Source organism: Oryzias melastigma, linkage group LG23 (genome assembly GCF_002922805.2).
Source record: "Oryzias melastigma strain HK-1 linkage group LG23, ASM292280v2, whole genome shotgun sequence".
NCBI classification, from domain to species: Eukaryota; Metazoa; Chordata; class Actinopteri; order Beloniformes; family Adrianichthyidae; genus Oryzias; species Oryzias melastigma.
In genome coordinates this window covers 21,431,095-21,447,975 of record NC_050534.1, presented here as the reverse complement: position 1 = coordinate 21,447,975, position 16,881 = coordinate 21,431,095, and the positions used below count along the sequence as shown (strand labels likewise).

At 40.1% G+C, this 16,881-nt stretch overlaps 1 protein-coding gene across 1 annotated transcript; it reads right to left on the bottom strand.

Annotated features, from left to right (window-relative positions):
* On the bottom strand, positions 1 to 16,043 carry LOC112158238 (CD9 antigen). Its single transcript, XM_024291493.2, has 8 exons — positions 15,854 to 16,043; positions 4,312 to 4,414; positions 3,028 to 3,125; positions 2,126 to 2,200; positions 1,957 to 2,058; positions 1,797 to 1,886; positions 1,638 to 1,721; positions 1 to 258 (listed from the first exon to the last, which is right to left on the bottom strand). Exons 1-8 carry the CDS (start codon positions 15,920 to 15,922, stop codon positions 193 to 195), a joined length of 687 nt encoding a protein of 228 aa, XP_024147261.1. The 5' UTR covers positions 15,923 to 16,043; the 3' UTR covers positions 1 to 192.
* Between the last annotated feature and the right edge of the window lie 838 nt (positions 16,044 to 16,881).

The following is a 16,881-nucleotide window of genomic DNA, read 5'->3' as shown; positions in this document are numbered from 1 at the left end:
AAGCGGCTCGGTTTGGCTTCATTACGGAAAAGCAGGATTTTACTGGAATGTCGGTAGAAGTTAAAACCCCCCAAAGATCCTGGAATGTAACAAAGGGGCGGGGCTGCAGGAGCACCGCGCCCCCACAGGCCCGAGGGTCCGAGCGGTTGACTGACCAACGTTACACCGGTTAGAGATGGAGGTTTGTCTGGTTTACATGATGTTCCGGGACTTCCTGATGCCGCAGCAGAGAATCATGCTGAAGATCATCCCGAAGATCTGCAGACGAGACAACATGACAGACGTTCAAAACAAACTAAACCTAGGATGAAGCTGGTCCTGACAAGAGTTAGTGTTACATCAAACGTTTGGGGCGGGAACATTAAAAACATTACGTGAAGTGTAAACTGTATTTTCTAAACTTCCTGAACCAGTTTTTCAATGTTTCTCATGAGGAAACAAACAATTAAGATGCACAGAAGTGTGCATATTTAAATCATTTACATTTTTAATTAAAAAAAAACTTATTAAATATGTGAAATCTCTTCAACTAATATACATTAGAAGAAAAATAAAAACCTTTGTGATCCCACAAGTTACCACCAGATGGCGACATCCATAATTTAGAACGTGTGTCCTTGTGCTTAAAAATAAAACATCCTGTGCAGTTTGTGTCTCTATGTCAACTTATATATTTGTAGCAGCTCCACTGAAGCCAGCTTTACTGATTGGATGACACATTAGTGGGCGGAGTCTGACTTAAACATAAAACGTCCATCATCTTTGGATCAACTAATCCTTTAAATAATTACCTGATTGAACGACCTCCTCATTCAAAAACATTTCTCCGAGGACGGCAAACGAGAAGGGACAAAACCAGATTTTTCTTCTTTACGCAAACGTTAGTCGATAAAGTTACAGTATCAGGGAACTGGAGCGTTCAAGTGCAACATTGTTTAGTTGCAGTGTTTGAGCCGGTGGTGCGAGTCAACGTTATTATGGCAACCATTCACCAATCAGGAGTGAGCTGATGGAAGGCCACACCCCTATCACTTGAAGACAGGCTACAAGAAACCTGTAAAACGTTTTGAGCGTTGGAATGAGGCCAGTAGGCTCCACCTACTTTTACTGAGGCATCTGATTGGACAGTTTATAACTTAAAAAACGAACTGCAGGGAAAAAAAGAAGATTATTAATAAGTTGTTAAAAGAAAAAAACGTATCAGATCGATAACGGTTATTCTGACTAATCGTTTCTGATGTTTTGACTTCTCGGATACTTCGCAGGTACTTCCCGTTTGGACCGCCGGAGGAGAGGAGTTATTCTGTCCAGTTCTATACATCCTGTGGTCATCAACCAGCATTCAATGAATCCCAATCCAGTCAGAGTCTCTCAGCACCAGAGGTGAACCAATGATAGAATGAAAGCTGGTTTGGATCAGGCTTCAACTCACCTGTCGCCACCTGCTGGACAGGTTTGTTATCTTCAGTTCGTCACATTTTCAGGGAATCCTGGAATATTCCGTCTACATTTTGATCGGAGTTTGAACTTAAACGGTTTTTAACCTCAACGGCTAAAATCCTGAGTCGGAGTTAACGGAGTCGGACGCCGTCGGCCGGATGCATCTCGTGTTTTGCGACGCTTCCCCGCAGACTCACCGTGACGATTCCGATCCCGATGCCGACGCCTCCGATGATGTGTAGCTTGTTGTTGAAGGCGTCGTCGATGGCGACGGGGCAGCTCTGTCAGACACAGAGCGTTGCGATGATCACATCTGTTTTATTGTGAAACATTGATGCGCGTGGATGCTGCGTTACCGTGGTGACGAGGATGTCCAGCCCCTCCTTCTTGGGGCAGATGTCGTTGGCGCCATCAAAGACCGTCCCTGTGGGGCCGCAGCAGTTCAGCTGCAGAGAAGAAGCCGCCGTTAGACCTGCAGCGACCAGGAGAGAACAGACGGTCGGGTGGAGCGCTCACCCCGAAGTGGATCCCGCGCAGCGCCTCCTTCAGGGCATCCTGCTTGGTGCTCTGGTAGTTGGTGTAGGTCTCCTTGTAGAACTGCGTCAGGTCCTCCACCACCTGCACAGACAGCCGGATGAGCGGGAAGCGGTCGGATACACAGATGTGAATGAGGGGGGAATCATACCCGGTCTTTATTGGAGAGCCCCCAGATCCCTGCAGCCACCTCCACGGTGAAGATGATGAGGAGGAAGACGAAGAACTGGAAAGGAGAGGAGGTGAGTGTCCTGCAGAGGATTCATGGTTTAAAAATGTACCAGCAGAAGCCAGAACTCCTGAGTTTGTTCTAGAATCTGCAGACGCTCTTCATTCGTGAACAGATACAGAACATGGACCGTCTGCGTGGATTCAGAGCAGATTTGGTAAATGCTTTTTTTTTTTTTAAACCTTATAACATTTCCATAAGAGTATAAGTTGCATCTTTTTTCATAGTTTGGCCAAGGCTGCGACTTCTTTGTGATTTTTAACAAATAAATATTAGCTCAGATATTAGTGGTTGTTGTCTTGCCAACAGCCGCTAGAGGGCGCTGTAGGTGCCCAACAGGATCGCAGAAGAAGAAGAAGAAGCACCGTTCAAAAGAAACGGAGGAAAATCTGATCGTTCTGAACTTTATTCTTATATTTTCCCTCCTCGGACTAATGTGGAAAAGTAAGTCATCACATTGGGTCATGAAGACAGAAGTACCGCTGAAAGCGCCGTCATTAAAACTGTACGAGGAGAATCGCTGAATGACAAAAAAAAACATTTTATGTTTTTGCCTTTAGGTCGATGCTACATTTAGGTGATTCTGGAGCCAAAGTGGTTCGTCTCATATTTGCTACAACAGGCATGAAGGGGTTAAGTGTTCACAGGTTGTTGCATTAAAAAGTACTTTAACAATCCAGGAATCAGATCCTCAAATGTTTTGGGGTCACATGTTATTGGGTTTCTGACAGGAGTCTGGAGAACTCCTCAGCATCAGGAGAAGACTCTCCATGATCTCTGGATCATCTGAGGATCGAAGCAGCTGAGAAGGTGTGATCGCTCACCAATCCCAGCATGCACGTGGACTCTTTGATGGCTCCACAGCATCCCAGGAAGCCCACCACCATCATGAGAGCCCCCGCCGCGATCAGGATGTAGACGCCTGCGGACACAGAGATGCTTTCGCTTCAGCAAATGTCAAATGTTCCGTTGCCACGGTAACGGCTGTCAGCTGTATGACGGATCCCGGTAACTCGTGTGAAACCGTGAAGTGACTCAGCGGCAGCAGCTTGCCGTGTCTGAATCACGAGGACAAAAGCGACGGCGGCCTCCACGCCTCCACGTCAACGACATGTTTGTCATTTCGAGCTCGTCCTGCTCCTCGCCGCCCACGGGGGGAGGGAGGAGGCCGCCGCCATCCTCTGATGGTTCCTCCCTGAGCTCTTGGAACAAAGAGGAGTCTGTGCTGCGGTGAAGAATGACGGCTGTGTGAGGACGACCTCGCCGGGCCGGCGCTGGCCTCGGCGCGCCCAGCAGCCAGGGAAACACACAGAACCGGCGCTCAGGAGGAGCAGAGAAACTCGTCGGGTCACAAAGTCGGACCAGACGGTCGTTTGAGGAGAAGTGAACCAGAACAAAACATGAAGCAGCTCAGATTCTCTGATGAGCTCCAGCTTCCTCTCAGGTGACCTCGGCTTCATTTCCCCCGTTACCATGGAAACCAGAAGCTGGCTCTTATTTCAACAAGATAAAGAACCTGAGGAGCTCAATCTTTGTTCAAAAGTCTTAAAAGGTTCAAGATTTATCAAGATGGAGATTTAAAACAAACCAAAACTGTATGGAGCTGAATTGGTGACAATATAATTTGAAACCGAAAAAAATAATATTTGTGTGGCCAAAAAGAAAAACATTTAAAATGTTTGAAACTTTTTGCTATTCTAAAATAACCTTTATTATTTTCAGCTTCAACTGTTCATTTTTTTTCAAAACTTAAAATTTCAATTTCAAAACTTTTTTCCCACTGAAACTGAAAAAACGTTTTGAAACATTTTGAGACTTAAAAAAAAAATGAAAATATAATTTTGTGTTTTTAGAATATCAAAAAGTTTTAGACATTTTATTTTTTTCCTTTTTGGCCAAACAATGTGTTACAAATAATATTTAACTCCACAGAACTGTTGGACAGGTTCTTCAGAAATCTGCATGACTGTAGGAATCTCCGGCTGGAACAACAAACATTCGGGCGTTCCGAGCAAAAACCGGTTGACCTGCAGGAATGTTGTGATTTCATGAAGGTCAGAGTTACTTGTGGAATGCGTTTCTTTCGCAGCATTCATAGACGGCTTTACCTGTGAAGAAGACTGAAGGTGAGCCGTCTGCTTCAAACAGAGGTTTGGTCCTGGAGTCGAAGCGCAGCCAGAGGCCCACGGCCAGCACGCCGGTTCCTGCCAGCTGAGCGGAGAAAACACACCTGTGAGGTTCTGACCGCTTCAGGACTCGTATCATCAGCAGAAACTCAGTTTTAATAGTTAAACTCCATCCTGCTCGTTTCCGTCCTCGTCTAACACCTCAGGCTGCTGCAGAGGTCAGAGGTCAGAGGCTCCACTGAGGCCTGAAGCTGAACAGCATCAAGTGGAACTGGACGATCTGAATCAATGAGAGAGGAGCCTAAACAGTTCTTTACTTTATCAAAGAGGAGAAAACTGGAGATCTCTTCAGTTGGGAAGGAAGCGGAGTTCATTTATTTAGTTTTTATCTTTTTAATCAAAACACAATTGCTGAGATGAAGCCAGCAGGTATTTTTAGAGAGAAGTTCCTGTGTGATGTGGGGTTATCCAGGGAAACGTCCTGCTGCAAACAAAGACCCTCTGGTGAAAATATTGTTTAACATGTTCTTGTGGCCTGTTTTTTTTGTTGAAAATTTTGAGTAAAACTGCATTTGAATCAGTAGCAGAAAAAGTGGCTAAATTTGCTACAAGCTTCCTCCAATGGATGGAAAGGGGGGACGGGGTTGCTCCAAGCCGACAGTCCACCCAGAACTCAGCAGAATTTCTGCAGAAACTCCTATAAAACACTCCCTAGGAAAAAAAAAAGTGAAAATCCTAAAATATGAAAACATTCCTTTAAATAATCTCCCAATGGTCTTAAAACAGAAAGAATTCGTATTTAAGAAAAAAATGTTTTTTTCAAATTAGTTTATTTTCCTGTTGAATTCATGTAGAATTTATTTTCTTTCAAAACAAAAATATATTTTTTTCTTAAAACAAGAGACTTTATACTTCCTTAAGATTCAGATTTTGTGGGCAGGTTTGTTGTTTGTTTTGGCTAAAAACACAATTCTATCCGGCCCTCCGGATCATTTTATTTTATTATTAATGACTCGATGTTATCTTGTTCTCATTTCTAACTTGTATAATTTTGACAAAATATATAAACATGGAAAGTTATTTAAGGTTTAAGTTGATTTATTCTGGAATAATATTCCTGCCTTTTTATTATTCAGAATTATGTTAAAAAGTTACAGTTTTAAAGTTTCAAAAATTGACATTCTGCTAGATTTTTGGACTTTTTTGGCATTTACTAAGATTTTTTAGGCTATTTTGGAGTTTAGCTAATATTTTAGCTAGTTGTGGATAATTTCGTTGTTTTTTTTTTACGTTTTTAGACTGTTTGAGTTTAGCCAATATTTCAGCTACATACTAGCCACTTGGCTAATTTAGTTTTTTTTAAAGATTTTTTTAGGCTGTTTTGGAATTAGGCCAATATTTACACACAAGCCGTTTTTTGCAAATTTAGACTTTAAGTTTTTTTTTTTCTAGTTTAGCCGTTTTAGCTACTTGCTAGCTGTTTTAGCTAACCTCTGTTTTTTATAGTTTTTTTGGGTTATTTACTGTTTTAGAGCATTTTAAACATTTAGTTTTACTCGTGAAAACCACAAATAAAGAACTCATTTTTGGCAGCATGAGTGAAAAGATTCAGCGACAGGTGAGACACAGACAGGTAAACCTTCGTGATCTACGCCCACCAGTATGACATCATCCGGTCAAGCATCGACATGAAAACCTGCCGGGAAGAACGCCGGCTTTTCTATTGAACACAAATGAAATTAAATAAATAAATTCTGCTGAAAAATAAAAAAATAAAAGTTATTCGATGACGTCCGTCCAGCTGGAGCCGAACAAACAGGACAAACATGTGACCTAACCCTAACCCGCCATGACAGACTCCACAGTGAGGCGTCCAAAAGTCTTTTAGAGGACTTCGGGGAGTCGGAACAAAAGCTTTGATTCCCTTTCATGTAGGAACGGCAGCTGGTCGACTGAATCGCGTCCAGGACGACGACCTGATGGAGCCATGTTTGTCCACAGATGTAATGATTTTATTTTTAAGGCCTGGAGCCACAATTTCAAGATTACAGGTTCCACCTTAACCCTTTAACACCCGTTTGTTAACATGATCATTCCAGTAGATTGTGAAGGAGAAAAGCGGCTCGAGCCGCTTTTCTCCTTCACAATCTACTGGAATGATCATGTTAAAGATTTCGTTTTAACCACAAGAACAGACGACTGTTTTCCTGTCCAGAAGTTCTCCCACAGATAAGCTCAACTAAGAAAAAACAAAAAGTTGATGCATCATTTCCTTTGCAGGAAATCAATCATGAGTGTGTGGCAACTCCTATGAATTATGGGAAAGTATTTCTACAAAAACAATGATTAGTCGTCACCACTCCCAGAAACCCGTCAGCACGCGAGCAGTCATTAGAGCCCACATGTGTGGACATCTTCCCTTCAAATTTACTGAAACGTTCTGATCCGAGAGGAAGAATCAGAACTCTTTGATACAGTTTTTAATCCTTTGGTTCAGTAAAAGCAGATTAGATTTAGATTCTGGATCACTGAGTAAATGTCAAATATGACAGTCGAGGAGGTGAAGACACCAGCAGGATTTCGGTAAACGAGCGCGTCATCCAGGAAAATGACCACCGTCCGGGTTTGTCATCACGCTGGGATCTGACCGTCACAAACATGTTTGTTGGTCAGCAAGTGGATCCACGAAACTTCAAATTTACATCCAGATCAGATGAGAAAGTTAAAAAAAGGAAGTTTTATTCTGTAAAATTTAATTAAATGATCAAGAATGCTGAAAACACCGTCTGGACTTTCAAGTACAAAAAGATGTTTAACATTTAGAATATTCTGAATAAATTTGAATCACATTTACAATTTAAAACTGGAAGTTTTATTTGAATTAATTTCCCATTATTAATTAGTTCATCTTTGGTGCTCGACAAATGTTCTTTTATTTTGATTTTTAAGGGGAAAAAGTTTATCAATAGCTTTAATGATTACGTAAAAGAGTAAAAATATAACTTATTTCTGTTCCTCTTTGTAGTAAAATGTTTTGTGGGAATAAAAATAAAGTAGTGCAACCTTTAAATGGAATAATTATGGTACCGAACATGATCCCTGTGGAACACCATCTGGATTTTTTTTATTTCAATTAGTTTTTTATTGTAAAACTAAATTGATAAACTGTATTTTTTGCTTTTATGATCAAAACTCTTAAAGTTTAACCCTGAAATAACAATAGTCATTTTCCAAACTCTGTTCATGTCTGATTGACAGTAAAGTACATTTACTAGAAATGTAATCTAAAAAAGCATAACTCTTATTTTAGAATTTAAAAACAACATTTTAGAAAAAAAAGAAACTTTTTTGCAAATATTGAGAAAACTCAAAGTTGGTGGTTGATCTTAAACAATTTTCTCCTTTTTGTTTTCATGTCACGTTTCCTTTACATTAATGTTCGTATCGATTTCCTCTCTGGTCATCTCTCCCATCATCCCTCATCCAGAATCCACAGCGTGAAAACCTGTGATTCCAGAGGTACAAGCGTCTGCTGGACAGGTTTGTCCCGTCACCGTTTGGAGAAATGCAGCAACAGGAAGTGCTCATTTCCTCACACTGACGGGTGATTACTGTAGAACATTCAGCGACTAGAGCCATTCTTCAGCTAAAAAAACGATTTTTAAGTCTTGAACATTTCACCTGCAGCTCTGATTAAAAGTATTAAGAGGAGCTGATGTGGAAACTGGACGTTAAGCAGGAACCTGATTGGTCTCTGTTCTCCAGAACAGATGAAGCGGCGCTCTGTCCAGCTCGCCATGTGAACCGCCCGTTACTGCAGCATCCCTGCAGGCTGGAAAATTCTCCACATTCTGGACAGAACCACACCTCCACCGAGACTTCAGACCCCTGAAGAGCTGCTGCGTTCAGGAATCGTTGGGACCAGCAACTGTTTGATCTTCATATTTTAAAAAAGATGTTTTTGTCTCCTGTAGGAGGAGTTTGTAGACGGTACTAAAGGTGTGCTTTTAGTTAAGATGCCGGGCTCTTCCTGATGTCAAAGGTCCACAAAACTTCGGCTGCAGTTTCAGCGTATGTGCAAAAAATGTAGCAAAAATCTTTTCAACAAAACTTATATTTTCCAAAATTGAGTGAAAGTCTAAACAAAAAACAAACAAACAAAAGTCAATTACCATGTCTAAAATTCATTTTTAAGAAGATATTAGGTGTTTGCAAACTTTGGTAAGTTTTTGAGTTTGTGGCAGAAAGAAGGATTATGAAGACAGTGATCTAAAAGGGCAGCTGTCTTTGCTAAGCTCTAAAAATCAAGAGAACAACAATCAAAAGACGCATGTGGTCACATGAGTCCATCACCACAGATATTCAACCAGAACCCATTGAGAAACCCGATTGAACAAAGTCAGGATGTTGACCTCGATTCATTACGGGGAAATCTTTCTCTGAACGAGTTAAACTCTAAAACCTGCCACTGATTCTTTATCCCAGTTTAGATCTGATCATATCTGAGTTTAGATCTGACAGAATTCAAACATCTGACGGTTCACTGGAGACGCCTCAGATGTTTGTGAGGGAAACATGAACATCGAGAAACACAAGATCAGCAGGAAAACCTCACATTGATCTCCTGTCTTCACTGAGAAGACTTAATGACACGTCTGACCGACCGCTGGGATCCAAACAACAACAACCTGTTTTCATCAAACCTGTTCAGAACTGATAGAAGAGAAATGTTATTTTAGATTAAATCACTAAATTAGTACTTCTATTAATCTGCAGTTCCTGGTTCATTTTCTTGATCCTCTCAGTTTGACTTCATCTCCACTGAAATTTTTTCCCCTTTTTGTGCTGATGAAGATTTATAAGAAAAGTGACGTACGAATAAAGCCTTTAACTCAACCAAACTGTTGATGTAACTATGACAACAGGTTGGAAGTTTTCAAAAAGCTTGAGGACGACGGTCTGAGTCCGGCATGGTGAGGAAGAGGAGGGAAAAGAGGAAGGAACCCCGTTCTAAACCCCCGACATCACACTACGCCGATGACATCATGGCGTTTATGAAAGACAGAGCTTTGCCTGATTTGCATGCGTTTCCAGGCAACAGCCTTTACTACGGAAAAACAGGTTACAGAGAAGCTTGGAAACTATTTTACAATCACTTATTGCAAAATTTGAAAGAGCTCAGATTTTTTTCCCCTCTTAAATCCCCTGGTCATGCACTGTGTCATATCAAACAAAAAATTCATATGAACTAAAACCAAATCATTTGAAAAAGCAACTGAAGCCCAAATTGTTTTGTCCTTAGAGTAAACTAAACGAGCACAGGTGAGTCTCCAATCACAGCAAACGAGAACACACAAAACTACTAAATGAAACACTAAAATCAGGCTTTTTCTGAGGACATTTTACACTTAAACTCAACTAAAAATCTGGTTTTCTCTCCAGAACTTTCCTACAAACTTCTCAGCCACAGTTGAAGTCAGTTTGTCCGGACTCCACTGAGAGAACAGAGTAAAACACGTACCCAAAAGAGGAAGTTGAAGGCAAAAACCAGGTATTTGATGACATTTCCTTCAGCCATGGTTCTCAGGTGAAGCTTTTCAGGACAACCAAAGTGTCTCTTCAGCGCAGAGGAAAGAAAAGAATCAAGGAGAGAGCCGGAGCTGCTTTGTGTGTTTGTGAACCACACTAAGGTGTGGCTCACCTGAGCTCTCAGAAGGGGGAGGAGCTGAAACAGGTGGGGGGAGGTGCGGTGGTGAAGCTCCACCAGGTGGAGGCGGTTAAGGTGCTCAGCTTTCAGATGGTTCCTTTATTTATCCTGCTGCAGGGTTTTCATTAAAGATTCTGTGTCATGATCACAATGAGCTTTAAGGGAACAGAGTTGGTGCATTATGGGTACTGTAGTCAGGAGCCTCTTGGAGTCATATGTAATGTCCTTTAACTACTTGATTTGATTTGTTTATTTGTTCCACTTATGAAGACAGCGTTACTTTAACATATTTTTTATGCAAATAACATCAGCCTTGATATAAAACATGTAAACACTAACAAATATAATTTTATAAACTGGCGATGAACCAAACTAGCATGCTACTCGCTAACACCCAATTTACCACAAACGTCAGCCGGATTTCTCTCTACTAAAATGTGATTCCTATCCTGTGAGGATTCCTCTCAATCAGATTATTTTGCGGTTGATTGTAAAACAGACCACTACACCAGGGGTTCATAAACTTTTTCTTGTTGGGGCCACTTAACTGTTTTCTTCTCTGATGTGGGCCGGGGTCAGTTAGTAGGCTAACATAAAAAGTGTAACAATCACAGCTTACACATAAAGATTTATGGTTTTCCAGAAAGCCACACAAAGCCAAATTTTAAATAATTCATTTCTGTAATCTTCATAGAAAAAATAATAGTAAAACAATTTTAAAACTAGATATATAGCATTACCAGATTAATAGCTGAAGATGCTTAAATTGATAGCTAAAAACACTGAAGCTGATAGTTGAAAAAACGCTGAGGTTGATAGCTAGCTAAAATGTTAGTGAAGTGCCAAATCAGCCGGAAAAAATCAAAAAATTCTAAATTAGCCAAAGCAGCTAGCAAGTAGCTGAAATATTGGCTAAATGCCAAATTAGCCTAAAAACTCAAAAAATGTCTAATTTAGCCAAAACAGCTAGCGTAAAGCTAAAACATTAGCTAAACTCCAATTTAACCTAAAAACCGAAAAAAGCCTAAATTAGCCAAAACAGCTAGCATGTAGTTGAAATATTAGATAAATGCGTAGCCTAAAAACTTGAAAATTGTCTGATTTAGCCAAAACAGTTAACATAAAGCTGAAATATTAGCTAGACTTCAACATAACCTAAATAACCGAAAAAAGCCTAAATTAGCAAAAACAGCTAGCATGTAGCTGAAATATTAGCTAAGTGTCAAGTTAGTTTAAAAACTGGAAAAATTTCAATTTAGCCAAAGCAGCTAGCATAAAGCTAAAACATTAGCTAAACTCCAATTTAACCTAAAAACGGAAAAAAGCCTAAATTAGCCAAAACAGCTAGCATTTAGTTGAAATATTAGCTAAATGCATAGCCTAAAAACTTTAAAATTGTCTGATTTAGCCAAAACAGTTAACATAAAGCTGAAATAATAGCTAGACTTTAAAATAGCTTAAAAACAGAAAAAAGCATAAATTAGGAAAAACAGCTAGCATGTAGCTAAAATATTAGCTAAGTGTCAAATTAGCCTAAAAACTGGAAAAAAGTCAATTCAGCCAAAACAGCTAGCATAGAGCTAAAACATTAGCTAAACTCCAATTTAAACTAAAAACTGAAAAAAGCCTAAATTAGCCAAAACTGCTAGCATTTAGTTGAAATATTAGCTAAATGTGTAGCCTAAAAACTTGAAAATTGTCTGATTTAGCCAAAACAGTTAACATAAAGCTGAAATAATAGCTAGACTTTAAAATAGCCTAAAAACAGAAAAAAGCATAAATTAGGAAAAACAGCTAGCATGTAGCTAAAATATTAGCTAAGTGTCAAATTAGCCTAAAAACTGGAAAAAAGTCAATTCAGCCAAAACAGCTAGCATAAAGCTAAAACATTAGCTAAACTCCAAATTAGCCTAAAAAAAACTGTAAAAACCGGAATTAGCCAAAGCAGCTAGTATGTAGCTAAAAAATATTAGCTAAATGTCAAATAAGCCTAAAAATGACTAATTTAACTAGAACCGTTTGGGGAGGAGGGCCGGATCCGGCCCGCGGGCCGTAGTTTGGGAGACCCCTGCACTACACCACCATCAGCTCAATGTTAATCATTGACGTCACATGTGAGTTTTAGTTCTATTCTTCTGCCTCACAGGAATGAATCATTAACTTTCAGGATTTCTCTATAAAATTTTTATGAGGGAATTCTCACCACTAAAAGAGTGAAATGAATTCTGGGAAAATACTGTCTAAAAACACAACACATCCCAGTAAAAATGTTTTTGTTATTCCAGCACCAGAATGAGCTTTGTGGTTTGAACATAAGAAGGTTTTGCTGCTCCCAGAGCTCCTCGGCTCCCTCTGCGCCTCCTTCTGTCTGTGGGAAAACAACTGCCCTCAGCAGGAGCGTACAGCGCCCCCTACAGGAGCCTCTGGCTGTCCAACAAACACCCCAGTAAAGTCAACAAGCTCAGAGACCTCAAACACGGATTCACTTCACAGTTCACGTCATGAAGGTGTTCTCCTTTATTCCAACTTTTACTTCTTCACCTTAAAAATAAATATATCAAGAAAACAAACTTCTTATAAAAACATTCAAATAAACATCTATGAAATCAGTGAGGAAGTCTCATCTAACAGCCGATAAGATCAGCAACAAAACGTTTTCTTTGTTTACCACACAGTCATCCTGAAGGGGTGGCCACGCCCCCTTTTGCCTCATTTGTGGAAGGAATTCACAAACAAACTGAACTCTGGGAAATCTTCTGACTGGACTTCCTTTCAGAGGTCTAACATGTTAAAGAAACCACATCAGTTTTTAGATTTCAGCTAAAAACTGAAAAATTAAAGATCTGTCAACACATCAGAATGTGTGTGTGTGTGGGNGGGGGGGGGGGGGTGCATTGAATGACAAATAAGATTAAAGGAGTTAATGAGACATGAAGGGTCGGAGATCTCTGATCTAATCTGTAGACCATAATCGAGTTTGAGGGCAGATTCATCTTCATGACTTTCCTCTCTAAAGCGTCACATGGTTTTTGCATTTTTAGCTGCTGATCTGCACAAAGACGACAGAAACCCATAAAACGTCAATCTTTTTTATAATGAAATAAATGAGAAAACAGACGTTTCTAAAGTGTAAACAGCTGCTGCAACCGTTTCAGTGCCTGTTTCTAACCACAAACCAGTCAAAGAGCCAATCATCCAACCACGGCTCATGCTCAGAAAACCTCCTCATGGCGTCTTTCCTGTTGCTGCAGCGGCATTCTGCAGAAGTCTGAAGTCTGAAGCTGAAGCTGAAGCTGTGCAGGTTATAGCAGCAGCTTCCTCCCTCAGTCACATGGAACGGTGTGTGTTGTTGCTCCATAATCTAATCTGCATGATGTCCGCTCAGAGTCACGGCAGGATACAGGGACAAGAGGAGGTGAAGCCCCCTGAATGTGATAGCGAGCTAAAAAACACAAATCATTTTAATAAAACAAAAACAACATAACGATGGACTAATAGGAAAAATTAAATGGAGCCTCAATGAGGCACAAACGAGCCCGGAAGAGACATTGACTGTATAAAGATGACTGTTAAAGTTAAAGTCCCACTATTTGTCACGCACCTAGGTGTGTGAAATTTGTTCTCCGCATTTGACCCATCCCCTGGGGGAGCGGTGAGCTGCAGACACAGCCGTGCTCGGGAACCATTTGGTGGTTTAACCCCCCAGTCCAACTCCTTAGTGCTGAGTGCCAAGCAGGGAGGCACTGGGTCCCATTTTTAATGGGACCCAGTGCCTCCCTGCTGAGGCCGGGATTTGAACCCACGACCTTCCAATCTCAGGACGGACACTCTACCACAAGGCCACTGAGCTGGAACTGGACAGAGCAAATGTGACATCACCCAAAGAAAAAACTTCTGGTTCCAACCAAATGAAGCCAATTCAGTCGCCATTTATCCGTGATATGTAAGTCGCCATGTTGGAACCAGACGTCCTCAGTAAGCCGTGATTGGTCAATGTCGGTTTGAGTCTATGACCCAATCAGAAGTCTTCATTTCTCCCTACCCCTAAATTAATCCCTTCGAACGGTGAGTGATGGAAAAAAAGTGTCTTCAAATTCAGACGTCACTCCCTCTAGATCAGGGGTACCAAACTCAATCCCACAAGAGGTCAAAATCCAAAACACACCTGAGGTCGCGGGACGAACAGGATAAACATTTATTGAACACTCTAAAACTACATTTTTAAAACTGTAACTTTTTAACATAATTAGGAACTAGATATATAGCATTACTTGCGATAATGCTAGTAGGAATCCCGTAAGCTGAATTTGGCCACTGAAGATGCTGAAGCTAATAGATAAAAACACTGAAGCTGATAGCCAGCTAAAATATTAGCTAAATGCTAAATTAGCCTAAAAAACAAACAAGAAAAATTTAGGTTAGCCAAAACAGCTAGCATGTAGCTAAACTCCAAAATAGCCTAAAAAAAATCTTAGTAAATGCTAAAATAGCCCATAAAGGTATCAGAATGACAGTTTGTAAAACTTTAAAACTTTAACTTTTTAACATAATTATGAATAATAAAAAGGCAGGAATATTATTCCTGAATAAATCAACTTAAATCTTAAATAACTTTTAATATTTTACCGTCCATAAAAATATATTTGGTCAAAATTATACAAGTTAGAAATAAGATAAGATAACATCGTCCACGACGAGAGTTAGACGGTTTTGTACAACCTTGACACTTCAAATGCCCGACAGCTGGAGGGGGAGGGGAATTATTCGGATTCTGCCCCACATTTCTATGGGAACTACTCTCTCCAATCAGGAGTGAGCATGTTGGAAGGCCACACCCCCTCCACAGAAAGCAGACTCCGGAGAATCTGTCAATAAAATGCTTTGAACGTTCGACATGAGACCGCCTACTTTTATCGAGGTGTCTGATTGGTCCCTTTATAACTTAAACATTAGAAAATAATCTTAAAAAATGAGAATCATGGTTATTCTGACCAATAATATGAGTGAGTAGCAGCTGTTCATTTCTCTATAGAAGTCAGATTTTGGCTTCTTGGAACCAGCAGGTACTTCCTGTTTGAAACACGAGAGGGGGGCGGGGCCCCTCAGTCCACTTGATAAGACATATCAAGTAGATAAAAGGAGAGGATGGTTTGATGAACTGATATGATAAGCGGCAGAGAAGATCAGTCGGTGCCCCCCCCAGCACTTTAATCATTTAAAAAATCCAATCCATTATTATTGCATGGTATCAATGCATTTAGGGGTTATGACACCTCACACCCCCCGAGAATCTGCCTACACCCCATGGTGGGTGTGGCCAAATGCTGGCCTGTTCAGAAATGTTACTGTTTCCTTCAGAGATAGACCTGAAAATCATGTTTATTTTTCTGTTTTTCATGTGTTGTGTTTTGTATTTGTACAGCAGAATAATAAAACTGTTTATTTTGCAGAAAAACGAACATTTATGTAAAAAGTAATTTGAAAAAACACAGTTTAAATTGAATTATTTGAGTTTTTATTGTGAAAAAGTTCAATATGGATTATCTGAGCTTTTATAGTGAAATAAAAACATCCCAGCTTTAAAATGATAAACAAAAAACTTATTTAAAGTTCATTTAAAAGCTTTTGTTCAGATTTTTAAGCAGTATTTTTACTCTGATCAGACTGAAAGACGAAAAAAATGTACTTTTCATAAAACGCTTAACAGACAGAATGAGAAACTTTTGCTTTTATAAAGTTGAATCCAGATTTATACAGGATCGAATGTACCTGAGAATAACGGTCTGAAGACGGAGCTCGGCGCATGCGCAGACTCACCCAGAAGATGAAGTTGAAGATGAAGAGCGCGTATTTGACGCACAACTCCCCGCTGCTGAGCGCCGTCATCCTCCGTTTGTGCGGGAAAAGCCTCAACGAGCGCGGCTCTGATCTCCTCTACGGTCCGGTCGGTCGGTCGGTGCGGCGGCCGCTGCTGTCGCTTCGGCTTCGCTCGACTGTTTTCGTCCAGTTCCGTCTGCGGCTTGCCTCTTCAAGAAAACCACGTGACCAACGCCCAAAAGGGGCGTCCCAAAAATGATTGCCCCATCCTTTTGTGAGGATTTCTCTGCTGGTTTAATCTGTTCTTTGACTGAATGAAGAGGAAAAATGTGAGGAAAAGTTTTCAGAAGAGGAAAAAAATTATAAAAATAAAATAAATAACTCAACAGTTGCCAATAAAAAGGAATAAAAATAATATATTTTTTCTAAATTTCGTCAATTATTAACATTTTTGTAGCTTTTTACATTATTATTCCCCCCTATTCAGGGAAAAATAAATGTTTTCTTCTTGCTGTCAACTTCCGGGTTGAATCCGAGTGGGGAGACAGAGGTCAGGTCAACCTAAAGCAGTGAGTCATGTTGTCTCCATGCTGGAAATGCGTCTGTTTTTTCAGCAGAACAAAAGCGTCACTGTGAGCTGTCAGCCCACGGCTCCTGATGAGGAGAACCGGAGGAGTGAACAACAGCCAAAAAGATGCAAACATCACCGAGAAACAAAGACACTTTCATCATTTACATTATTTCATCATTTTTTCACTAAAGAAGATATTAATAAGTAGGTTTTTTGTCATTTTTAGTCAACCACATAATTTGTAGAGCATCTTTTATCGACTTATGGTGCTTAAAGTATTAAGAATAAAGTTTGAAACAATAAAAAGACATAACAATAACAACAATCAAAAGACTAACATAAACATTTCTCCTAAAAAAACAAAAAATCTTCATTAAAAAGATCTGTTGTTTTCTCCAAAAGCATATCTTAAAACCCACTCATCCACAACAGTGAATATTTCTTCAGAACATTTAGC